The 27,392-nt window shown below is 42.7% G+C and overlaps 1 protein-coding gene across 1 annotated transcript in view; it reads left to right on the forward strand.

The window, feature by feature from the left end:
* CRB1 (crumbs cell polarity complex component 1) overlaps nucleotides 1-17,941 on the forward strand; it is a 194,330-nt gene extending 176,389 nt beyond the window's left edge. Inside the window, exon 12 of the mRNA XM_067467567.1 lies at nucleotides 16,798-17,941. Coding sequence (XP_067323668.1) covers nucleotides 16,798-17,013 — 216 coding nt within the window. The 3' untranslated portion in view covers nucleotides 17,014-17,941. The remainder of the gene's footprint in view (nucleotides 1-16,797) is intronic.
* Nucleotides 17,942-27,392: the final 9,451 nt, after the last annotated feature.

Genomic DNA, 27,392 nt, shown 5'->3' on the forward strand with positions numbered 1-27,392 from the left:
TGGCTTTTTTTGCCGCCACATCACATTGTTGGCTCATGTTTAACTTGTTGTCCACGAGGACTCCAAGATCTTTTTCACACGTACTGCTCTCAAGCCAGGCCTCCCCCATTCTGTATCTTTGCATTACGTTTTTTCTGCCAAAGTGGAGTATCTTGCATTTGTCACTATTGAACTTCATTTTGTTAGCTTTGGCCCATCTCTCTAATCTGTCAAGATCGTTTTGAATTCTGCTCCTGTCCTCTGGAGTATTGGCTATCCCTCCCAATTTGGTGTCGTCTGCAAACTTGATGATCATGCCTTCTAACCCTTCATCTAAGTCATTAATAAAGATGTTGAACAGGACCGGGCCCAGGACAGAACCCTGCGGCACTCCACTCGTCACTTCTTTCCAGGATGTAGAGGAAGCATTGGTGAGCACCCTCTGGGTTCGTCCATTTAACCAATTACAGATCCACCTCACCGTAGTTTTGCTTAGCCCACATTGGACTAGTTTCCTTGCCAGAAGGTCATGGGGGACCTTGTCGAAGGCCTTACTGAAATCCAGGTACGCTACATCCACGGCATTCCCCGCATCTACCCAGCTTGTAACTCTATCGAAAAAAGAGATCAGATTAGTCTGGCACGACTTGTTTTTGATAAATCCATGTTGACTATTAGCAATGACCGCATTTGTTTCTAAGTGTTTGCAGACCACTTCCTTAACAATCTTTTCCAGAATCTTGTCCGGTATCGATATGAGGCTGACCTGACGGTAGTTGTTTGGGTCATCCTTTTTTCCCTTCTTGAAGATTGGGACCACATTGGCCCTCCTCCAATCTGCTGGAACTTCTCCTGTTCTCCAAGAACTCTCAAAGATGGTTGCCAATGGTTGAAGACCCCTGTTTTAAACAACCCCCCCCCTTTTTTTGCTACACAGAACTAGTTCACAATATTTTTGATAAGCTGTTAACATGTTAAAGACTCACAACATTTGCCATTTTACATATTGCAGAACAGGCTCCACACAAAACAGCGAGGACCATACCTCCTGTGGGCTTCATCTTAAATTTCGAAATGTTTACTTGTAATTCAGGTGCCTCTGTGTCCCTCTTTTTGGAGGCTCCTGTTTGTCTTTGTGCAGATCCAATGTTTTCGCCTGGTATGAAACAAAATCCACAAGGGGATATCAAAAGAAAGCACAAAGCAGATATGGAACCACCCCTGAAAAAACTGAAAGCAGACACTGCTAGTTAAAAGAAATAGGGCTCCGTTGGTTTGGGGGCAATTACAGCTAATGAGATGGATGGGAACAGATCATTTCAATGTCTTGGAATAATTTAGCCGAAATCAAGTCCCTCAGGGTCCATCCTCCTGCCTCCCCTGCCTTCACACTACTTTCCCACTGGAATAGGAAGCTCAGGCACCAGGAGGAGCTGACGGGGGTCTTCTAAGCTTTATTTACATTAGAAAGGAGGATTCACTGGGGAGCATAAGGGGGGGGGGGCAGAGAAGGAAACCCCACAGTATGCAGCAAAGTTCTTCTGTAAGACCAGATGTATGAAACAGATTCTTGGTTTGGACAAAAGAAGGGTCTTTGGATCTGCCTGCTTCATATTTTGAAGGAAGCAAAAATTAAGATAGAAATCTAGGTTGTAATCAAAATACCATACTGTTAAGAGGGGGGAGCATGTAGAACACATACTTTACTTGTTTCATAAAGGTTAAATTGGCCAAAGAGATTCTTGAAACTGGTTGTTTATTTATTTATTATTATTTATTAGGCCTGGGTAACAACGGAAAAATTTGTTTCTAATATCGTTTCGTTTTTAGGGTGCCTCAGCGTTTTGTATTTAAAAATATATCCGAAATTTTCCATTAAAAAAAGTTTGGTATTTACGAAATTTCGTTAATATTTACAAAACGTTTTGTAAAGATGGCGCCCGCGGTTGCGCATGCGCAAAGCATCAACGATTTTTTTTCCAATATTTTTTCAATATTTTTTTAATTTAATTATTATTTTTTTTAATAATAAAAAAAATATTTGGCAGAAAATGCTTGCCAAAAAGAGCCACAGGGCAAACAGACTGAGCCTCCCCGCTGCTCCCAGTTCCGTCCCACCCTCCTGAGTCCTGCGGGCTCTCTCTCTCTCTCTTTCTCTCTCCACCAAGAGGAGGGAAAGGAGAAGAAAGAAAAGAGGAAGGGAAAGGAGGGAAGGCAGGCACTCACTCTGGCGGGCCCTCAAGCGCTGCCACCGAGTCGGGCCCGGCTCCTCCGAAGCACACGCACCGCAAAGGTGAGGAAGGAGGGACGGGGCCGCCTTCCCGCTGAGGGTCACTCGCCCTCTTGCTCGCTTGCTCAGCCGGCGCCTTCCCCGCCCTCTCCTCCTCCTCCTCTTTCAGGCTCTGACTGGCTAAGGAGAGGAGAGAGAGGAGAGCTCCCAGCAAGCCATTTAGCCATCTTACGTATTTCCGAAATGGACGGAAATACAAAAATATTTGGCGCATGCTGTTTCGATTTTGAAAATACACTTCCGGGTTTGGAAAAAAGTTTGATATCGTTTCGTATATGGGAAATTAACAAGAAAAAAAAGATATACAAAATTAACGAATGAAACCGCCCAGCCCTATTATTTATCATGTCATCAGCAACCATACCATTGTATTACATTTCTAACAGAACAGAACAAACAAACAGATAAAAAAAAACACAGATTTTGCAAACTTGGTAGTTGATTAAATGTCCTTTGATCAGTATCTGGCCACTTGGAGTGCCTCTGGTGTTGCCGCAAGAAGGTCTTCCATTGTGCATGTAGCAGGACTCAGGTTGCATTGCAGCAGGTGGTCAGTGGTTTGCTCTTCTCCACATTCCACACTTTGTAGCCCCATTTCTTAAGATTGGCTCTGCATCTCATGGTGCCAGAGCGCAGTCTGTTCAGCGCCTTCCAAGTCGCCCAGTCTTCTGTGTGCCCAGGGGGGAGTCTCTCATCTGGTATCACCCACGGATTGAGGTGCTGGGTTTGAGCCTGCCACTTTTGGACTCTCGCTTGCTGGGGTGTTCCAGCGAGTGTCTCTGTAGATCTAAGAAAACCATTTCTTGATTTAAGTCATTGACGTGCTGGCTGATACCCAAACGGGATGAGCTGGAGATGCCACTGCCTTGGTCCTTTCACTATTGGCTGCTACTTCCCTGAGGATGTCAGGTGGTGCAATACCGGCTAAGCAGTGTAATTTCTCCAGTGGTGTAGGGCGCAGACACCCCGTGATAATGTGGCATGTCTCATTAAGAGCCACATCCACTGTTTTAGTGTGTGAGATGTGTTCCACACTGGGCATGCATACTCAGCAGCAGAGTAGCACAGCGCAAGGGCAGATGTATTCACTGTGTCTGGTTGTGATCCCCAGGTTGTGACAGTCAGCTTTCAGTCAGCTACTTTCCGGCGGATGTCAGGTGGTGCAATACCAGCTAAGCAGTGTAATTTAAATTACATTTAATTAAAGTGTAATTTTACTGGTTGTTAAATTAGTGGGAATTCAAACAACAGTTGCTGTTTATGACAAATGCTTCTTTTGCTTTTCATACATGTGGACAACACACATCCTTGGCTGTCCCTCGTTCCCAGGAACCATTCCTTGTTTTCTAGAATCTGTCCCTGATACCATCAACACCGTTGTTTTCTCAGCTAGGGAAGTGTTAAGGATGCTTTTAAATAAAAATAATACTCAAAGCCAGGGCCAAATTCACATTTTATGCAGCATACCTTCTAGGGCAGAGACAGAAAACTAGATGTTGCTATAGGTCTCACCAGGAGCGGCTCAACCCATTATGCAAAGTAAGCTTTTGCAGTATAGTTGATTTTGCCCAGGGGCGCTCTTGAGGCGCTCTTGGGGGAAAATAGACCTTGACATTTGCGAGTTGTAGTTACTGGGATGTATAGTTCACCAACAATCAAAGAGCATTCTGAACTCCACCAATGATGGAATTGAACCAAATATGGCACACAGAACTCCAACCACGAACAGAAAATATATATCACTGATTGGTTTGGGGGGGGGGGGGGAGAGATACTGTTAGCTTACCATTGAAAATTACCTAGGGCCGCCTCTGCAAGGAGGGCATCATCACATACAAGATTCTTATGATGTAGGTTTCAGTAAAGAAAAAAAAAAGAACAGGTTATATAATTCACTGAACATTAATGGATATATGAACCTAGAAATTGATATATGAACCTAAAACATTACCACATGAGTTTATAAGCCGTATTGGAGACTCCCTAGCTACAAATGAATGAAATGTCCATCAGATGTCACAAACTCACTGCAAATCAATCTACAAATTGTGTCAAAGCATATTTTATAAAAATGGTCAAATTCCATTTTAGGGCCGCAAAGAGTCCTCAAAGCAATTTCTGCCATGAATTAATCTGAAGCAGAGGCGGCCCTAGGTAATTTTCAACGGTAAGCAAACAGTATTTTGGTGCCCCCCCCCCCCCCAAACCAATCATTGATATATATTTTCTGTTAGTCGGTGGGAGTTCTGTGTGCCATATTTGGTTCAATTCCATCATTGGTGGAGTTCAGAATGCTCTTTGATTGTAGGTGAACTATACATCCCAATAACTACAACCTGCATAAGTCAAGGTCTATTTCCCCCCCAAGAGCACCTCAAGAGTGCCCCTGGGCAAAATCAACTATACTGCAAATGCTTACTTTGCGTCATGGGTTGAGCCGCCGCTGATCTGAAGCCATATTTGTTGTAACTTTAGGGCCAGTGGCATATATTGTATGTGTGTTGTAGGTTGTCCTTTCTGTTGCAAAGCCAAAAGTTAACAATTTCTCCCTGATCACTTCCTTAAAAAAAAAACCCCCAATAAAACATGATATTTCACAGCTTCACTAAGTCACTAATATGAACACCCTGTCTTAATTTAACATTTCCTTTGCTTGCAAGGCAATACTGTTCTGCAATAGGAAACGACTTTTAACTGCAAAATATTCATTTATCTATATAAATAAAACTGTAATGTTAGTTTGTGGGATTAACAGAACTCAAAAACCACTGGACGAATTGACACCATATTTGGACACAAGACACCTAACAACCCAATGTATGTCCTTCACTAAAAAAAATTGATTTTGTCATTTGGGAGTTGTAGTTTCTGGGATTTATAGTTCACCTGCAATCAAAAAGCATTCTGAACCCCACCAACGATGGAATTGAACCAAACTTGGCACACAGTTCTCCCATGACCAACAGGAAATACTGGAAGGGTTTGGTGGGCAGTGTCCTTTGGTTTTGGAGTTGTAGTTCACCTACATCCACAGATCACTGTGGACTCAAACAATGATGCATCTGGACCAAACTCTACACGAATACTCAATATGCCCAAATGTGAACACAGATGTAGTTTGGGGAAAATAGACCTTGATATTTGGGAGTTGTAGTTGCTGGGATTTATAGTTCACCTACAATCAAAGAGCGTTCTGAACCCCACCAACGATGGAATTGAACCAAACTTGGCACACAGTTCTCCCATGACCAACAGAAAATACTGGAAGTGTTTGGTGGGCAGTGTCCTTTGGTTTTGGAGTTGTAGTTCATCTACATCCACAGATCACTGTGGACTCAAACAATGATGGATCTGGACCAAAGTTTACACAAATACTCAATATGCCCAAATGTGAACACTGGTGGAGTTTGGGGAAAATAGAATCTTGACATTTGGGAGTTGTAGTTGCTGAGATTTATAGTTCACCTACAATCAGAGAGCATGCTGAACCCCACCAACGATAGAATTGGGCCAAACCTCCCATATGGGCCACAGCAACGCGTGGTAGGGGATGGCTAGTTTTTAATAAATATTTTAAGTGTTCAATGGGTGGTACTTCAGTACCTTGAAAACACCAAAGTTCAGAGGTATGCAGTTTCAAACTTCCACAATTCTCACATAAAAAAACAAAAATGGGGGGGGGGGGGCATATTCAAAAAGGGGAATGCACAGATTAGGATGAGTAACACCCCTGCAGTAATAATAATGATGATAATAATAATAATAATAATAATAATAATAATTTATTTGTACCCCACTACCATCTCCCCAAGGGACTCAGTGCGGCTTACATGAGGCCGAGCCCAAACACAACAATACAAGCAATAATAACAACAATACAAGCAATTAAAAAACATAGACAACAAAATACACAACATTATCAATAAAACAACACATAATTAAAAACAGTGGGAAGGCAAATGTAGAGTTAAAATTGGAAATAATGCTGGGACATGAATGAAAAGTGATACTTGTGTTTGTGGAAGGGCATACGAGCAGACTTAAAGAAATATAAAGTGCTTTGGAGGACAAAGTGCTATGGGATCATTATTCCGGGAAGGCACACTGGAACAGCCATGTCTTCAAGCTCCTCCTGAAGACAGCCATGGTTAGCTAAATGTGTTTTGAAGCTTCCTCAAAGAAAATTCATTAAAACTCAGTATAATTATAAGCAAGATGGGTTTGCGATGACCGAACCCATTTTAGGAGCCTCGTGTGATAATGTTCCTAGGTGTGTGCATATATGTTGCAATCCAGAGCAGGGAACGAGGCCCTAAGATAACTATCCACCACACTTGACTGTGAAAAACAATCCTTTTTTACTGAAGAAAAATGGTTACAAAATAAAGGGAAAATGCAAGTCAAAAGCCACAGCAAAATCAGCAAACATGAATTTAAATGGACAAAACAAAACCAAAAGCCTCACTGTGAAATACTGGAATCTGTTAGCAATCCACTAACCGTACTTGATATCCTAGAAATCTTCCCAAACTATGGCCAGGGAACCGGGAGAACTGCCAAGGTCTTCATCAATTCTGAAACAATGCCTGAACTGAGACAGTCAGCCCGGCGTAAGGCAATTAAAGCTCAAGAATTGGTTCCGTGAACTGCCCTTCTTCTTTGAAGCCAATGTTTTTAATTCTTGAATTCGGGAGGATCGAAGCAAACTGAGTGATTTACTTCTGTCTTCCCAAATTTGGCCCCTTCTGTTGTCATTACAGTTAACAGGTGCAGAAGGGAGGGAAAGATCAAGGCTTCCCTCTGAAACATTCTCATGAACACTGGTACTTTCATTTTCCAAATCTACAGAAGTTCCTTCCTCACTAATTTCAGGAACATTGGCATTTTCCAAACCTACAGCAGTTTCTTCCTCACTAATTTCAGGAGCATTGGCATCAAAAGGTACATTTCCATTAGCATCAGTAAATATATTTTCATTTAGCATCAGGAGGAACAAACAGAGAATCAGGTTCAAGTTCAAACTCAGACTGAACCCCAACAATATAGATCATTTCACAGTAAGCCTGAAGAACTCTGTCTCACTCAAAATTGGGTTTCCTTCCATTTATTTGTGCATTTTGCCTATGTTTTGCAAATATTTAGGGATGCATGAAGTCCCCTGTTGACTATTGGAAAGGTTTCTCACAGCTGTTTAGATTCTCCTCCAAATTCATCTGGTATTTTACTTGGCGTGGAAAGTGTGGTGGCACCTCTGCCAACAGCACTTCCTTTCTGAGGGAGCTTTTAGTAATGGCAAGGAATTAGGCAGCCGTGGACTCGCAAACGAGACTTCTATATTTCCATTCTTTTAAACTGGTGTTAAGCATTCAGATCACCCCATAACCTCTCCGGGTGCTTCCTGTTATGTGAGGTTTGTTTGGCTTGAACCCACACTGCTTAGCATCTGGTGCCTCGGGGTTGCTGTTGTCTCCAATGACTGGATGTTTCAACAGTTATTGTATGCCCTGTCGGGAACACCAGGTCTCCACTGGTGAATTGCTCACATAATTGGAGTCTGCTGCTGAAATGAGAGCTCTGCAATCCATGTGAGGAATTTTACCATCTGGCTGCTTGTGGCACAGCCTGAATAGGAAGGGCCAGAAGGGGAACTGTTCATTATGTTAGTATTATCCTTTGCCTTCCTTCAAAAAGCTGGGAAGTGATCCCTGTCAGCTTCCCATCAGTGCAGTGGCCAAGCAGAGTCCTGATTTGCTTTGCCTTTAGCAACTCGACAGCATCGCAATGGAAGTTCCATAATCTAAGTGGCTAAAGAGATGTTGCATCTGCAGAAAAAGGCCAGCCAGAAAAATATCAAGGTGTCGTATTGTATTGTGGGCTATGCCAGTATAGTTATCATTACTTTTTGAGGTTATAGAAAAAGTAAGTGCCTATATAAAAAAGGTAAAATCCTTTTCCCAGGTGATCAAAAGGTTTTAGCTTGGCACTCTGTGCATTGTGCCTACTTTGCACAAGTGGGAATGCCATTCATGGTTATAGACCAGTGCTTTCCACTCAGCACCAGTTCTCCCTAACATGGAATAGGAGGTAGGTTGTTGTTCATTCGTTCAGTCGTCTCCGACTCTTCGTGACTTCATGGACCAGTCCACGCCAGAGCTCCCTGTCGGCCGTCACTACCCCCAGCTCCTTCAAGGTCAGTCCAGTCACTTCAAGGATGCCATCCATCCATTTTGTCCTTGGTCGGCCCCTCTTCCTTTTGCCTTCCACTTTCCCCAGCATAATTGTCTTCTCTAGGCTTTGCTGTCTCCTCATGATGTGCCCAAAGTACTTCAACTTTGTCTCTAGTATCCTTCCCTCCAATGAGCAGCCGGGCTTTATTTCCTGGAGGATGGACTGGTTGGATCTTCTCGCAGTCCATGGCACGCTCAGCACTTTCCTCCAGCACCACAGCTCAAAAGCATCGATCTTCCTTCGCTCAGCCTTCCCTAAGGTCCAGCTCTCACATCCGTAGGTGACTACAGGGAATACCATGGATTTGACTAGGCGGATCTTTGTTGCCAGTTTGATGTCTCTACTCTTTATTATTTTATCGAGACTGGACATTGCTCTCCTCCCAAGAAGTAAGCGTCTTCTGGTTTCCTGGCCACAGTCTGCATCTGCAGTAATCTTTGTGCCTAGAAATACAAAGTCTGTCTCGGCCTCCACGTTTTCTCCATCTATTTCCCAGTTGTCAATCATTCTTGTTGCCATAATCTTGGTTTTTTTGATGTTTAGCTGCAACCCGGCTGTAGGACTTTACCCAATCTGAAGCATTCACCCAATGACAGATTTCTTAACAATTTACCAGGACGATGACCTCCAGTATAGTCCATGCTCTGTTTACATCCTGTATAGAGTGGGTTAAACCCCTGTGCCGGCAGGACTGAAGACCGACAGGTCGCAGGTTCGAATCCAGGGAGAGGCGGATGAGCTCCCTCTATCAGCTCCAGCTCCTCATGCGGGGACATGAGAGAAGCCTCCCACAAGGATGATAAAAACATCAAATCATCCGGGCGTCCCCTGGGCAATGTCCTTGCAGACAGCCAATTCTCTCACACCAGGAGTCACTCCTGACACGACAAAAAAATATATATTTTTATTTACAGTATTTATATTCCGCCCTTCTCACCCCACAGGGAACTCAGGGCGGATTAGTGTACACATATATGGCAAACATTCAATGCCAATTTTGACATACAACATATATAGACATACACAGAGGCTATTTAACTTTTTCTGGCCACCAGGGGAGCTGTCGCTTTCATCGTCCATCTGCGACACTGATGAAGTACTTCTGCATTCCCCGCATGCTTTTTTTTTTTTTTTTGCTGGAGTGCTTTGCTGGAGTCTTTTTTATGGCCTCATAAATTAGTTAATTTAGCCTCCCCACACTTTAAGGTGGTACCTAATTTTCTTACTTGACAGATGCAACTGTCTTTCGGGTTGCAAAGGTCGTCAACAGGCTACACAATTGGTTGGAAACCCACTCCAACCCGGGCTGGCTTCGAACTCATGACCTTTTGGTCAGTGTGATCTTAATGCAGCTGACACTCAGCCAGCTGCGCCACAATCCCGGTGCTACTGCAATGCACTCTGCAGTTACGAAATCTGTCATTGGGTGATGGTTACACTCAGTACCAGTTCTCTCTAACATGGGATTGCCTTTGAAGACTGCCTGGAAGCTTCAAATGGTCCAACGCATGGTAGCCAGATTACTAAGAGGAGTGGTGCTCAGAGAGCACACAACTCCTCTGTTGTATATTGTACGGCAGCCAGATTACTAACAGGAGCAGCGCTCAGGGAGCATACAACCCCTCTGTTACGCCAGCTCCACTAGCTGCCAGTTTGCTACCGGGCACAATTCAAAGTGCTGTCTTTAGCTTATAAAGTCCTAAACGGTTCTGGCCCAACCTACCTGTCCGAACGCATCTTCCCTTATGACCCATCTAGGACTTTAAGATCATCTGGGGAGGCCCTGCTCTGGATCCCGACTGCATCGCAATTACGTTTGGCGGGGATGAGAGACAGGGCCTTCTCAGTGGTGGCCCCTCGGCTATGGAGCACCCTTCCTAGGGACATTAGATTGGCCTCCTCCCTTTTAACATTTCAGAAAAAGGTTAAGACTTGGTTGTTTGAGCAAGCGTTTGAAAATGCAGTGTAACAGACATAGGAAATTGGGACTACCTGATGGCGAGACTGGACAAAGTGTTTACTTAGGAGATGTAAATGATCTATGTTTTATTAATTTTGTCATGATTTTATATTATATGTTAATATTTTAAATGTTTTTATGGTGTTGTGGGCACTGAATTGCTGCCTCTGTAAACCGTCCTGAGTCGTCTGCGAACTGAGAAGGACGATATATAAATATAGTAAATAAATAAATAAATAAATAAATAAATAAATAAATATTCTCTAGTTACATAGAAATACCACACCATTCCATGTTCCATGGCCTTAATTCTTATTAGGAAGATAACTCCACCCTCCTGCAGTTTAGCTTCTCGTAAATTGGTCTTCTAAAAATAATAATAAAGCAAATTAGAAATTTCAGAAAATATTAGATAATTGCACCAGGTATTTTGCAGCACTGTGATATAACTGGTGTCTATTGACAGCTCTTTTTGCCCATCAGTAGCAGGGGATGGGGTGGGTTTGTCTCAGGAAAGGGTCATATCAGCAATGGGTTGCACACGATGTCATGTGATAAGAACTGTTACCATAAGTGACAGTCCTGCACCTATGTTGGTTTGGTACCTTTGTGTGATAAAGTCCTAGAGTTAACGAATGGTTAAGAAAATATGGCAGAATAACATGCACTATTGTTTATTCCCATACCAAAAAAGGGAAATGCTAAAGAATGCTCAAACTTTCATACAATGGCCCTTATTTCTCACGCCAGTAAGGTAATGCTCAAGATCCTGCAAGGAAGACTCCAGCAATACATGGAGTGAGAGTTGCCAGGTATACAAGCTGGGTTTAGAAAAGGCAGAGGAATCAGAGACCAAATTGCCAATATCCGCTGGATAATGGAGAAAGGCAGGAAGTTTCAGAAAAATATCTATTTCTGTTTCATTGACTATTCTAAAGCCTTTGACTGTGTGGATCATAATAAATTGTGGCAAGTTCTCAGTGGTATGGGCATACCAAGCCACCTTGTCTCTCTCCTGAGGAATCTGTACAAGGACCAAGTAACAACAGTAAGAACTGACCATGGAACAACAGATTGGCTCAAGACTAGGAAAGGCGTATGGCAGGGTTTTATACTCTCACCCAACCTGGTGTTGTTTATTCGTTCAGTTGCTTCCGACTCTTCGTGACTTCATGAACCAGCCCACGCAGAGCTCCCTATCCACCGCCACCACCCCAGCTCCTTCAAGGTCAAGCCAGTCACTTCAAGGATGCCATCCATCTTGCCCTTGGTTGGCCCCTCTTCCTTTTTCCTTCCATTTTCCACAGCATAATTGTCTTCTCTAAGCTTGTCTACTCATTATGTGGCCCAAGTACTTCATCTTTGCCTCTAATATCCTTCCCTCCAAAGAGCAGTCAGGCTTTATTTCCTGAAGTATAGACGGGTTGGATCTTCTCGTGGTCCAAGGCACTCTCATAACTTTCCTCCAGCACCACATTTCAAAAGCATTCCTTCTTTCACTCAGCCTTCCCCATGGTTCAGCTCTCACATCCGTAGGTTACTACAGGCAATACTATTGCTTGGACTATGTGGATCTTTGATGCCAGTGTGATGTCTCTACTCTTCGCTATCTTATCGAGATTGGTCGTTGCTCTCCTCCCAAAAAGTAAGCATCTTGTGATTTCCTGACTGCAGTCTGCATCTACAGTAATCTTTGTACCTAGAAATAGAAAGTTTGTCACTGCCTCCACATTTTCTCCTTCTATTTCCAAGTTGCCATAATCTTGGTTTTTTCAGTCTTGTTGCCATAATCTTGGTTTTTTAAATGTTTAACTTTTTTTTGTCGTGTAAGGAGCGACTTGAGAAACTGCAAGTAGCTTCTGGTGTGAGAGAATTGGGCATCTGCAAGGACGTTGCCCAGAGGACACCCGGATGATTTGATGTTTTTATCCTCCTTTTGGGAGGCTTCTCTCATGTCCCCGCTTAGGGAGCTGGAGCTGACAGAGGGAGCTCATCCACCTCTCCCCGGATTCGAACCTGCGACCTGTCGGTCTTCAGTCCTGCTAGCACAGGGGTTTAACCCACTGCGCCACCGGGGTTTAACTGAAACTCAGCTTTTGCACTTTCTCCTTTCCCCTTGATCAGAAGGCTCCTTAGTTCCTCCTCGCTTTTGGCCATCAAAGTGGTATCATCTGCATATCTAAGATTGTTAATGTTTCTTCCAGCAATTTTAACCCCAGCCTTGCATTCATCAGGTCCCGCACATTACACAATGTGTTCTGCATACAAGTTGAATAGGTTGGGTGAGAGTATACAACCCAGCCGTACTACTGCTACCCCACCCCCATTTTTTCAGACAGAGAGGGACCATAAATGGAAGGAAAATATAGTCTCTGTTTATCATGAACTCCCTAAAGAGATACCATGAGCAAGATTACAGTTATTTTGGTTTACATGAACACACACACACAATATTAATCCCTACCTCCAGGATGTATTCAGTGTTTCTCCCATCACTCTCTGACAATGGAGTGTAAATGCAAAGGTATGAATAATTCCTACAGATATAAAGTCAAATAATATTGAGGTTTCATTCAAAAGATATCTACAGAGATCCATTTCACAAGATCCTTCTATGGAGGTAGTCTGGTTTGGTTTCTTAGCGTTCAGAAAATGATATTTGAGGGTTTGACCTCCTAGGTTCTTTTGTTTTGAAACATTTGGGAATTGAAAGTTCTGCCCCAAGCACATGTTCCATCTCTGACGATTCAATTGTCACTAGTAATTCATATCAAAAAATCCAAAGCAAAATCTGGCCTGACTATCAAAATCCTCCCAGGGTGTTGCTGTCTACAATAGCTATATTTTTTCATGGTATTTCTTGTCATTTCCATGGTTTGTGATACACACAGAAGTAGAGAAAAATCATATTAAAATACTTTCTGTGTTCTTTAACGTTCTAGTTTTCCTCCATAGCTAATTGGTATAATCTGGGAGACATGTGACTTTTCTTTGTGATTAAGCTGTTAAATTTCCTGGTGTTTTATAATGCTTGTGCACTTAAGAAAATAACATATACATCTACTTTCCATGGTTTTCCTTTTCTGAAGTAGCAGGTCAGAAGTTGAGTGCGGGAGGGAAGGATTACACAATTGCCCCTCCACATTTGCATGTTTAACTTTTGGATTTGATTATTATTTGCAGTTTAATACATTTTCTCTAGAAATCTCTAGGTTCTTCAATGCAACTCTCTGATCAACTTCCACCAGAGTCATGCTCTGGAGGATCTGGAGATTCTGACAACCTCATCAGATGGGGCAATTTGTCTGGCGTACAATGCTTGCTCTCCCCTTTCGCCATGGAGCCCATCACATGGTGCACATCTACTTCTGGCCGGGCTCTACGGTGAAAGGGGAGAGCAAGTGGCATATGCTGCTGCTGCTGCAACACAGAAAGCTGTCCATGTTGCCTTTGAAGCAATGGGGGAAGACCGGGCAGCGGACACTTCCCTCCATGGGATGAAACCAGCTGTAAATGTGAGGCATGAGATGATTAGTCCTCCATGCCCACTTCTGCCACCTCATGGGTTTATTGATGTATTTATTTCTAGTATTTCTATCCCGTCTGTTCTCTATCCCCAAAGGGGGACTCAGGATGGCTTACATATAATCAGATCATTTTCTGTGCTCCACTCCAATAATTGTTTATAAATCTTTGTGATTGTTTTTTTTTTTTTTTTTACTTTCAAAGATCTTTAACCATGTTGAGTTGTTTTCTTCAAATCTTACTTTGTTTTCTTTGGTATAGTGGTCATTAATCTGTATATATTGAAAACAATTCAATTTTGGAAATCTTTTGCACAGTTCTTCTTGTGTTCTCAGCTTATTAACTCCCTTTTCTTTCATTAGGCAGTCTTCATAGGTAGGCCATCCTAGTTCTCGCCTGTGACATGATCAGATTAAAAACTGCTTGATAAAATGGGCAAAGGATATAGGAAGAACAATACCGCTAGAGGACTGGGAAATAATGTGGAATAGGAGAATGAACTATACCTATGCATACGATCTTAAAGAGAATTGGATTGAAATGTTTTACCAGTGGTATATGACTCCACATAAAATAGCAAAATTTAACAAAAATGTGAATGATAGGTGCTGGAAATGCGGGAAGTGTAGAGGGTCCTTCACCCACATGTGGTGGACCTGTGAAGTGGCTAGATCTTATTGGATGGAAATCTTAGAAATTTGCCAAAAAGTACTAAAAAAGAAAATTTTATTCAAACCTGAAAGTTTTCTTCTAGGGATGATAGATATACAATGAAGTATCAATGAAGACAGGCTCTTTTCCTATATGATTATGGCAGTGCGAAGTCGTGGAAACAAGAAACTAGACCACAGATAGAAGAATGGATAAAGAAAATTGACATAATGTGTATGGATAAGCTGACATACTGACATACTTATTGACAGAGGCCCACAAAAAACATATGAAGAAGACGGATTGGACTCCCTTAAATAGTTGGCTAATAGAAAATAAAATACTTCTGTTAATAGAACAGAATCAACAACAAGAATAAAACTCAGTTATACAAATTCACTACCAAGGAAATGAAGAGAGTAAAGAAATATTTACTGTATATGCTTATATGGTGAGAGACGGAAGAACATCCCCCCCCTCCCCCCGGCAAATGTCTTTCCTTACCCCTATCTTCCCTCACCCCCTTCCCTTTTCCCGTACCGCTAGGCATTCCCCCCCCCCCACCCACTTCAAAGCTGTTTTTATTGTCAATGAAAAATCATGAATAAAAATTATATATATATATATATATATAGGATGGCTTACATATAACAGCAATGCAATACCGCTACCCAACAATTACAATAATAAAATCACAATTAAATACAACAGTAATCATTAAAACAGTAATACATAAAACCATAAAATAATATCGCAATTTCTTCAGCCATAATGTAATTCCAGTCCATGTCTAGCTACAGTGCTCCTTATGCCTATTGTCCAAAAGCCTGGCCACAAAACCATGATTTTAATTTTTTTCTAAAGGCCAAGAGGGATGGGGTCAATCTTATCTCATATGGGAGTGCGTTCCATAGGCAGAGGGCCATGGCCGAGAAGGCCCTGTCCCCCGCCCCCGCCAGACGCATTTGTAATATTGACGGAAGCGAGAGCAGGGCCTCCCTGGATGATCTTAAATTATGAGGTGGGATGTAGAAGCAGATGCATTTGGACAAGTGAGCTGGGCCAGAACCGTATAGAGCTTTATAGGTCAAAACCAGCACTTTGAATTGGGCTCGGAGATGGACCGGCAGCCAGTGGAGCTGGCATAACAGGGGGGTGTTCCCTGTATGTCGCTCCAGTTAGTAACCTGGCTGCTGCCCGTTGAACTAATTGGAGTTTCTGAACTGTCTTCAAAGGCAGCCCCATGTAGAGCGTGTTGCAGTAATCTATTTGAGATGTAACCACAATTTGTGGCTAATCCTTATGCCAATGTGATAAGGTCCCTAGAGAGAACACTTTACTAGGCATTTGTAGGTCCTCCAGTACAATTCTATTGTCAACTTCCATTGGACTCCTGGTGGAGGACCAAAATATTCCTACAGAGAGGTTCGCTTAGGTAAAATAAGGTTAAAAAGGTGTTCACTCAGGCAAAAAATTATACTTCATTCTTGGGTTTCCCCTTTCTTGGGACTCTGCGCTCCTTACCCCACCAAATGTGGAGGTCTAACTGTGCTTTCACTGGACAAAGCTGCAGATGTTTACCACATTAAGTATGTGTATACTCACTTCATGGAAGTGAAGTGAGCAAAAAGTGAGAGGGAATATTTGAAATACCACTTTCAGAAAGCAACTTGCCTTGTGACAATACATTATCTTAATACTAAACAGAAATTAAGATGCATATAAATAAAAAATATTTAGGCACTGACTATTATAGAACATCTCTCTCCTCTCATCTCTCAAACTCCTTTTCCTTCTGCAATCTTGACATTTGGAAGATATTGATTCAAACAAATTATTGTTTAAGTATGCAAAATATTAAATGCATATGTATTTTAACTGTGTTGTGCCTCACCTCAAGGGATGAGGAGAGGCAGGTAACATCATTGTGGTTGTTGTTGTTGTTGTTGTTTGTTCCCCTAACAATCCAAACATTTGTTTCCACAGTTCAATAATTACTTCATTCATTCTGCAGGCAAGTATATTGAATTTTATGCCATGGCAACTGGAAGGACTTAGTTTTTTGGTAGTTCTACTCTTAGGTATACAATGTTTGCATCAAAGAGATTTCTTTCCTTTTCTTCTTCAATGCCAATCACATTGTTCCTTCTTTCCTTCCATCCAGTTGAAAACTGACGTGGCCTCCAATGTCTTCACCTCGATTGGCTCTGTAACACTGGCCTTGTTACTCATCTTCCTTCTGGTAGGCACAGTTTCCATCATAACAGCTAATAAACGGGCTACTCAAGGAACCTACAGCCCCAGCCGCCAGGAGAAAGAAGGATCCAGAGTTGAAATGTGGGACATTGTTCAACCTCCTCCCATGGAGAGACTGATCTAGCTAGAAATATTGCCATGTCCTCTTTTCAGGAAGCAGCTAGCAGGAAAGGTTGTTCTGATCTCTCTGGAGGAAGTCTGCTTCTTAACTCAGAAACATTGGACAGTAACCTAAGCACCATCTGCACCGCCTTTCATGGAGGTTCTTAAACTTCTGTTTCCCAGGGGAAGCTCCCTGTGCCTCATCATTCTTAAGAGATGAGAGCAGTTGGTGCTTGGAAGGAAAAAATCAGAAACTCTGAAAGAATGAAAACATGGGAACATCATATGGGAATGAACTGACATCTCCAGATCATGGTTGAATCAAATGGATGCCAATTCTCCAGAAACTCTTATTTATTGCACTGAAAACCTTGACTTTTGCATAATCAGCTGTAGACAATGAACACAGAAATGACTTTTGGGATATGTGTTAAGTGCCTGCATTTTAGATACAACCAAATCTACCACATTGGTTTCTGATTCCTCATTGCCTGCCACTTCAGCATTCTGTGGACCTGCAGAAGACACTGTATGATCCATCTGTGATTCAACCATAACTTTATCTCAAGAAGCTTTAGAAGTAGAGGTCTTTCTCAGCAGTATATCGATTTTATTTCCTGAATAAGGGACTAAATGAATTGTTGTTGTTGTTGTTCATTCATTCAGTTGTTTCCGACTCTTCGTGACTTCATGAACCAGCCCACGCCAGAGCTCCCTGTCGGTCATCACCACCTCCAGCTCCTTCAAGATCAATCCAGTCACTTCAAGAATACCATCCATCCATCTTTGCCCTTGGTCAGCCCCTCTTCCTTTTTCCTTCCATTTTCCCCGGCATCATTGTCTTCTCTAAGCTTTCCTTTCTTCTCATGATGTGGCCAAAGTACTTCATCTTGGCCTCTAAATGAATGCTAAATGAATACCATAAGGCAAAATAAATATTTCAGACTGTCTGCTCTTTGTCACCTTCATTTAACCTTCTGTTCCACTGTCTTGTTCTAGAGTACAATTGGGAATTGTGAGGCCCTCCAAAACTGGGTTGTTGAATTGTGGCTCCCAGTGCTCTTTGCCCTAGTCTGGTATAATTTTATGGTTATGATTTTATGTTTATGATTTTATGTTACATATTAATGTTTTTAAATGTTTTTATGCTGTAGTTGGCATTGAATTGCTGCCTTGTTAACCACCCTGAGTCGCCTGCAGGCTGAGAGAGGTGGTATACAAATGTAATAAATAAATAAATAATCTATGCTTAATAGGGCTACTGGGAGCTACAGTTCAACAAGAGCTGCACCATTGCCATCCCTGTCCAAATGGATTAGCCCAGGGGTCCTCAAACTTTTTAAACAGAGGGCCAGGTCACAGTCCCTCAAACTGTTGGAGGGCTGGATTATCATTTGAAAAAGATATGAATGAATTCCTAGGCACACTGCACATATCTTATTTGTAGTGTAAAAAACAATACAAGAATTAAAATGAAGAACAATGTTTAACAAATATAAACTTAGTATTTCAATGGGTAGTGTGGGCCTGCTTTAGGCTGATGAGATAGGATTGTTGTTGTTGTTGTTGTGTGCTTTGAAGTCATTTTAGACTTAGGTTGACCTTGAGCAAGGGCCAGGTAAACGACCTTGGAGGGCCGTATCTGGCCCCCGGGCCTTAGTTTGGGGACCCCTGAATTAGCCTTTAGTTTACAATCACATTTGCTTGAGAGAAATTTCCGCTTTAATTTAAGTGGACTAAACACCCAGTGTCTCTCCTAGTTCCATTAGATGCCACGTCCGTTGACATAGGAATTCAGAAGAGGAATATTCAAGCTGCATCCCATCTGCCTTCATTTCCACTACTCTTCTCACATAATGAATCTGAACTTGAGGGACATGCTCAGGGTTTGGCTGTAAGTGACAAGCCTTGAGACCAGAGTAGCCAACTTCAGATCAGTAATGTTCTTCTGGTACATTATAGTTCCTGGCATTTAGGCCAATACTATAGCAGCAGTAAAGAGGAGAATATTACAATGCAATCCAGAAGAATGAATATTTGGCAGCATTACCTTCTGTCACTTCTGTATGCCAAACAACACTACTTCCTGAATGTGTATTTTCATACCTTGGTGAAGCATGCATATATTCTAATCTGTGAATCTACAGGGTGTTTCAAAAAGATGGGCCCAATTTGAAATCACTATATACCACTGCACTCACAAACTGCCCACTTGAAAGGGTGGGGAATAGTTTCAAAAGATTACCACTAAACGCCTCTCCCAGCACACAAACAGCCCCTTGATTTAGTCATTCAAAAGATACTGATACAGCAGCATAAGGATAATGAGGTAGTCTCCATTTGTGGAGTTATTTTTTAGATTTGTTTCTTCAAAAGAGAGATCTCAGTTGAAATAAAAATGGATTGGATTGAGAACTGGAGAGTCACCACTTATGTCCACCAAGTGATTTGACCTTGAAAAGTAAACAGGGCATCCAACATAGTGTCACAGTACAGAAAACCATCATTCACATTTTTGCAGTGCTTTCCAGGGAGTATTGTGACAAAGGCCCTCCTTCTGATGGATGTTTGTGTTGCACTCCAGAACAGGAATAACTCTCTGACTTTAAAACACCACACGTTGAGTAGGAAAACAATCCTTTTTAAATTGAAGATAAGTAAAAACATCAAGGTAAAAATATGCTGGTAAGTCCAAAAAGGTAGGAAGATGAACAGGAACAAAGTATTCCAAGGCAAGGCTCAGCAAAGTTAAACAGCAAAGTCCAAACTTTTATAACAAAATCCACAGTGGCAGGAAAACATTAATCCACAGAATGAGTATATAATTCCAAGAGACAAAGAGTCAAACCATGAACAAGAAATCCTTAACATGAATCTTCCAAGCAAGGCTTCCGTAGAACAAGCAAGATTCTGAAACAATGCTTCATCTGACTAGATTTTCCCTGGTGAGAACTTTATATCCTTCCGTAAGGCTATTCCCAGCACCCAAAAACTGGTTTCATTTTCCTTGACTGCCTCTAGTAGATCGGCGAAGACCTTGGTTGAGCTGTCTATCTTGGCTAAATTCCATCCGTCTGTCTATGTGCTTATTATCTATCTGCTCATTAGTTTTTCCAGGTGTCAAGTTGTTTTCAAACCCCAAATCCTGGCAACTCTCTGGGTCAGTAGCCTTATATGTCAAAAACAGTTATGCTGCAGAAGAGATGCAAGAGAGCAATCCGGGAAACCAGCTTGAAAGCATCTGGATAAGAATGAAGGGAACTGGGACTCAAAAAGATGTCATTGTAGGCATCTACTATAAACCTCCAAGCCAGGAGGAAGAACTTGATGAAGTCTTCTGCCAACAGTTGACAAAACAGGCACAAAGAAGAGATGGGCCCATGAGGTCTCTTCCAACTCTTTGATTCTATGAGTCTATGATTCAGGGAGTAAACTAACATCCCTATACTCTGTAGGAACATTCTCATGGGAAACTACACTTTGAACTGGTGACCCTATGTCATTCTCTGCATTAGTATCATTGACCAAAGCCTCTCCATCTTGACCCTCAGTGACATCATCATTCCTCACATCAGAAGCACCTTGATCCTGAAACAGGCTGAACTTTGTGGGTGAACTCTTTTTAATTCCATGGGATTTATTTTGAAATAAATATGTTTAGGATTGCAGCCTGACTACTGTTAAGCAGTCATCATTTCAACAGTTTGACTCTGTTCCACCACTGTTGTTTTTCATTAATAGTTTCATTAGACTGGCAAAGCAATTCCATACTCCAATAATTCATCCAATATTGTCAAATGGCTGAAAAGTTGATAGGTCCAAAATTGTGACTTTAAATCATCCTTTGGATTCTAATAAAACTATCTGAGTCTTCATCTGTTTTTTATGTTTTTAATAGAAAGAGTCAAAACCCAGCATTTTCATTTTCTTGGTATTGTCTATGACCTCTCAAATGTCTCCTGTAGTTTCACCAAAAATGTAATTTCCACTGGCATGCACTGCTATAAAGTACAGATTACCAGAAGTCTACACAACTCGCATTCCACACTCGTCCTTCTGAATTGCCAGCTGGCATAACTGAAAACACACTGTGTTAGTATCTGCGAGAACTGGAAATAATCAATCAGTACTCATAATTTTATAACTCAAATATGGTTGTGTGAGAAAGGGGAGGGTTTTTTTTTTCCATTTGGTGAATAGTCCCACATGGACATTGGTGTGAAGATCCCTCTAATTGAATTATTTAACACAGATTGAGCATTTCTTATCCAGAATACACCAGTTACAAGCTGGGTAGATGCGGGGAATACCATGGATGTAGCGTACCTGGATTTCAGTAAGGCCTTCGACAAGGTCCCCCATGACCTTCTGGCAAGGAAACTAGTCCAATGTGGGCTAGGCAAAACTACGGTGAGGTGGATCTGTAATTGGTTAAATGGACGAACCCAGAGGGTGCTCACCAATGCTTCCTCTTCATCCTGGAAAGAAGTGATGAGCGGAGTGCCGCAGGGTTCTGTCCTGGGCCCGGTCCTGTTCAACATCTTTATTAATGACTTAGATGAAGGGTTAGAAGGCAGGATCATCAAGTTTGCAGACGACACCAAATTGGGAGGGACAGCCAATACTCCAGAGGACAGGAGCAGGATTCCAAACGATCTTGACAGATTAGAGAGATGGGCCAAAACTAACAAAATGAAGTTCAACAGGGACAAATGCAAGATACTCCACTTTGGCAAGAAAAACGAAATGCAAAGATACAAAATGGGGGACAATGCCTGGCTCGAGAGGAGAACGTGTGAAAAAGATCTTAGAGTCCTTGTGGACAACAAGTTAAACATGAGCCAACAATGTGATGTGGCGGCAAAAAAAAGCCAATGGGATTTTGGCCTGCATCAATAGAAGCATAGTGTCTAGATCTAGGGAAGTAATGCTACTCCTCTATTCTGCTTTGGTTAGACCACACCTGGAATATTGTGTCCAATTCTGGGCACCACAATTCAAGAGAGATACTGACAAGCTGGAATGTGTCCAGAGGAGGGCGACTAAAACGATCAAGGGTCTGGAGAACAAGCCCTATGAGGAGCGGCTTAAAGAGCTGGGCATGTTTAGCTTGAAGAAGGCTGAGAGGAGATATGATAGCCATGTATAAATATGTGAGAGGAAGCCACAGGGAGGAGGGAGCAAGCTTGTTTTCTGCTTCCTTGGAGACTAGGACGCGGAACAATGGCTTCAAACTACAAGAGAGGAGATTCCATATCTGAACATGAGGAAGAACTTCCTGTCTTTACCCCGGAGTGTGGTGGTGGCTCCTTCTTTGGAAACTTTTAAACAGAGGCTGGATGGCCATCTGTCAGGGATGCTTTGTATGCAATATTCCTGCTTCTTGGCAGGGAGTTGGACTGGATGGCCCATGAGGCCTCTTCCAACTCTATGATTCTATGATTCTATGTCTGCATGGGGCATCCTTTTATCTTCCTGCCAAGGCAGTACCTATTGATGTACTTGCATTACCTGCTTTCAAACTGCTAGGCAGGCAGAAGCTAAGGCTGACAGCCAGGAGCTCATCCTGACTTCCGGCTTCGAACTGCTAACCCTCTGGTCTGCAGATTTCCTGCAACTAGCGGTTTAACCCGCTGCACTACTTCGGCCCCTTACAGCAACAGATGAAAAAATGCCAGTAATTCAATAAGCACAACCCCTGATGTTCTAGTATTTACCACCGGCGCCCCCTACATCTGAAACGAGTTTTGACCCCCCCCCTTTTTTTGGATCAAACAAGAAGTATAGCATTCTACACAATTAAAACTCCTACTATCTCCCTACACCAGGAGTCCTCAAACTTTTTAAACAGAGGGCCAGGTCACTGTTGGTGGACCGGATTATAATTTGAAAAAAAACATGAATCAATTCCTATGCACACGGCACATATCTTATTTGTAATGCAAAAACTACTTAAAAACAATACAATAATTAAAATGAAGAACTATTTTAACAAATATAAATTTATTAGTATTTCAATGGGAAGTGTGGGCCTGCTTTTGGTTGTTGAGATAGAATTGTTGTTGTTGTTGTTGTTGTTGTGTGCTTTCAAGTTGTTACAGACTTAGGTTGACCCTGAGTGAGGGCTGGGTAAATGACCTTGGAGGGCCGCATCCGGCCCCCATGCCTTTGTTTGAGGACCCCTGCCCTACACAATACACATCCTACTATCACCCTACATAATTATAACTCTATGATTCAGTATAACTATCACAACACGGTGGTCCACGCTCTTGTTACATCCCGATTGGATTACTGCAACGCACTCTACGTGGAGTTGCCTTTGAAGACTGCTCGGAAACTCCAACTGGTCCAGCGAGAGGCAGCCAGATTGCTCACTGGAGCGACATACAGGGAGCACACCACCCCCCTGTTGTGTCAGCTCCACTGGCTGCCGATCCAATTCCGAGCACAATTCAAAGTGCTGGTTTTGACCTACAAAACCCTAAACGATTCCGGCCCAGTGTATCTATCCGAACGGATCTCCCTCTACGTCCCACCTCGGAACCTAAGATCCTCTGGGGAGGCCATGCTCTCAACCCCGCCTCTATCACAAGTGAGATTGGCAGGGACGAGGAGCAGGGTATAATAAAATTAAAGGATATCTAGGCAGGAGGGACAAACAATCAATCCCACCACTGCCACCAATATAATAAAGTTAAAGGATATCTAGGCAGGGGGGACAAACAATCAATCCCAGCACTGCCACCAATATAGTAAAATTAAAGGCTGACCCTATGTTATATGTCAATGACCGAATGTCCTTGGTAGTATTTGCCGCCACCACCTCAGAATTCTTGGCCTGAGGAACCAAAGGGTGTGAATGTGTTATAGGTAAGGGGATGTTTGTGCCCTTGTTCTTCTATGGCTTCCTCACTAGCTGACTGGACTTTAAAATGGTTTGACAACATGAGTTCTGAGGAAATGGATTGACTGAGGCATACACCAGTTAAAAGTTAACTAGAAAGAGTTTATTGAACTTAATATTAACAACAACTCATAGAAATGAGTGGTACATAAGCGTGATTCAGTTGCAGAAACTTGGTTACTTAAACAAACAGTTCCCCTGACAGAAAAAGCTTTTAACATCTGTGAGACTCCTTAAACATACTGTTCTATCTTTAGACACAGTATCAGTTAAGAACAGACTCCTGTCTGCACAGGGCAATAAGCTCCCTTATACTGTCCCAAGTATGAGGAGACAAATCTTTCTTTTACTGGCCCTAACAACACAGTAAAAATCCCAGCCTTTGTCTCAGCTTATTCCCTCAACTTCAGGCTCACTAAAAGCTCTTCTTTTTCTGTCAGATCCCTGCTCTATCTAGCTTCCTCTCCTAAAAATCACTTCTTTCCCTGTCTGGTGTTAAGAGACTTCTCTCCCTGTCTGGAGCTGACAGCTTCTTTTCCCTCTCACAACCGACTCCTCCCGCAATTGCTATACCCAATCAGGAGTCGGCTCGACTCCTCCTCTTGTCCTGCTTGCCTTCCAAGATGACAGCCACTGTCATGCAGGCTTTGGCCTAGTTGACTGAAAGGTAGATTTCATGACACAGGGCCTTCTCGGTGGTGGCCCCCCGCCTGTGGAACTCACTCCCCGGGGAGATTAGATCGGCAATGTCCCTTCTTTCATTTAGGAAAAAGTTGAAAACCTGGATATGGGACCAGGCATTTGGACATTCTGGCAGCTAAAGAAAGACTTGATGACGAGCTGGAACTTGACGAGACGGAATGGATTTACGGAACTCCGAACGCTGAGCTCAGGATTAGCCTACTACTGTATTTATGGTATTGTTGTGTATTGATGATTTAATTTTTAACTTGTAATTGTTTAATTGCTTTTATATCTGTATGTATATGTGACAAGGCATCAAATTGTGCCTTTTTCTGTAAGCCGCCCTGAGTCCCCCCTTGGGGGTGAGAAGGGCGGGGTAAAAGTGACGGAAATAAATACATAAATAAATAAACAACACCCTGGGATTTGCAGTTTATTATTTTAAATTAAAATTAATATTATGAGTTTGGAGGAAGGCTCTGAAAGGAGCAGTGGGATAGCCGGAGCCCTATAGATGGGGTATCATGAGCCTATGGGGTATCATGAGCCTATGAAGCCGCTGGGTGAGATCATCCAGAGTTTCGGAGTGCGATGTCATCTGTACGCGGATGATGTCCAACTCTGTCACTCCTTTCCACCCGCTACTAAGGAGGCTGTCGAGGTCCTGAACCGGTGCTTGGCCGCTGTGATGGTCTGGATGAGGGCGAACAAATTGAAATTGAATCCAGACAAGACAGAGGTACTCCTGGTCAGTCGTAAGGCCGAACAGGGTATAGGGTTACAGCCTGTGTTGGATGGGGTCGCACTCCCCCTGAAGACGCAGGTTCGCAGGTTGGGTGTGATCCTGGACTAATCGCTGAGCCTGGAGCCCCAGGTTTCGGCGGTGACGAGGGGAGCATTCGCACAGTTAAAACTCGTGCGCCAACTGCGCCCGTACCTTGGGAAGTCTGACTTAGCCATGGTAGTCCACGCTCTGGTTACATCCCGTTTGGACTACTGCAACGCTCTCTACGTGGGGTTGCCTTTGAAGACGGCCCGGAAGCTCCAATTAGTCCAACGCTCGGCAGCCATGATACTAACGGGAGCGGAGCGCAGGGAGCATACAACTCCTCTGCTGCACCAGCTCCACTGGCTGCCGATTTGCTACCGGGCTCAATTCAAAGTGCTGGCGTTGGCCTTTAAAGCCCTAAACGGTTCTGGCCCAACTTACCTATCCGAACGTATCTCGGCCTATCAGCCCGCCAGGACCCTTAGATCTTCTGGGGAGGCCCTGCTTTCTATCCCGCCTGCTTCACAGGCGCGGCTGGCGGGTACGAGAGACAGGGCCTTCTCTGTGGTGGCCCCGCGGCTATGGAACGCCCTGCCCTTGGATGTAAGATCAGCCCCCTCATTGATGGTATTCCGAAGAAGATTGAAGACCTGGATGTTCAAGCAGGCATTTGGTTAACTCAGTGCAATGAATGGTAATTGACTAAAGGACTGGCAATATGGACGACGAACTGGATCACGTTTTTAGTTAAGAGTTGAACTGGATTGGTATTGATGTATGAATTGTGTTTTATGGTTTTTTATGCTTTTAACTGTATATTGTTGATTGTTATATTATGTTGTAAACCGCGTTGAGTCGCCGGCTAGGCTGAGAAACGGCAGTATACAAATATAGCAAATAAATAATAATAAATAAATGTTTTAAGCATTGCAATTATTTTACTTCTTGATGTCTAACATTTCCTCCTCATCCTTGCTTATTAGTAAGCACGGAAGAACACCAAAACATGTGTAGCACCGAGGCAACAAAAGAATTTCCATCTTCCATTACATAAAGGCAGACAAAACCTCTGACATTTAGATCTGTTCCAGGGCTAAATGATATGCTTCTCTCTTCTGAAAGACAAAGAAGCAACAAAAGTTAAAATAACTCGCTGGAAATTCAAATGCCATTTAAAAACATTTCAGTCCTTGCTTGCTTCATCTCCTCTGGCATATCAAACCACAGGGTCAGGATTAGCATTGACAGCACAGATACTTTGAACAGTGTTGGCATTTCAGCCTAATTAGTTAGAACAGCATTTTTGATTTCTATTTTGATGTTTGGACCGCTCGGTTTTTGACCATAGGTTTTCATTTCATTATTTTTAAATAAACTTATTGTTAAAAGTATTGTTGAAGGCTTTCATGGCCGGAATGACTGGGTTGTTGTAGTTTTTTTCGGGCTATATGGCCATGGTCTAGAGGCATTCTCTCCTGACGTTTCGCCTGCATCTATGGCAAGCATCCTCAGAGGTAGTGAGGTCTGTTGGAACTAGGAAAAAGGGTTTATATATCTGTGGAATGACCAGGGTGGGACAAAGGACTTTTGTCTGCTGGAGCTAGGTGTGAATGTTTCAACTGACCACCTTGATTAGCAATTGATTGCCTGGCAGTGCCTGGAGCAATCTTTTGTTGAGAGGTGATTAGATGTCCTTGTTCGTTTCCTCTCTGTTGTTGTACTGTTGTAATTTTAGAGTTTTTTTTAATACTGGTAGCCAGATTTTGTTCATTTTCATGGTTTCCTCCTTTCTGTTGAAATTGTCCACATGCTGGTGGATTTCAGGAGCCCCCGGTGGCTCAGTGGGTTCAAGCACTGAGCTGCTGAGCTTGTTGATCGAAAGGTCGCAGGTTCGATTCCGGGGAGCGGTGTGAGCTTCCGCTGTCAGCCCTAGCTTCTGCCAACCTAGCAGTTCGAAAACATGCAAATGTGAGTAGATCAATAGGTACCACTCCGGCGGGAAGGTAACGGCGCTCCATGCAGTCATGCCGGCCACATGACC

The sequence above is a fragment of the Anolis sagrei genome, chromosome 4, assembly GCF_037176765.1.
Source record: "Anolis sagrei isolate rAnoSag1 chromosome 4, rAnoSag1.mat, whole genome shotgun sequence".
NCBI classification, from domain to species: domain Eukaryota; kingdom Metazoa; phylum Chordata; class Lepidosauria; order Squamata; family Dactyloidae; genus Anolis; species Anolis sagrei.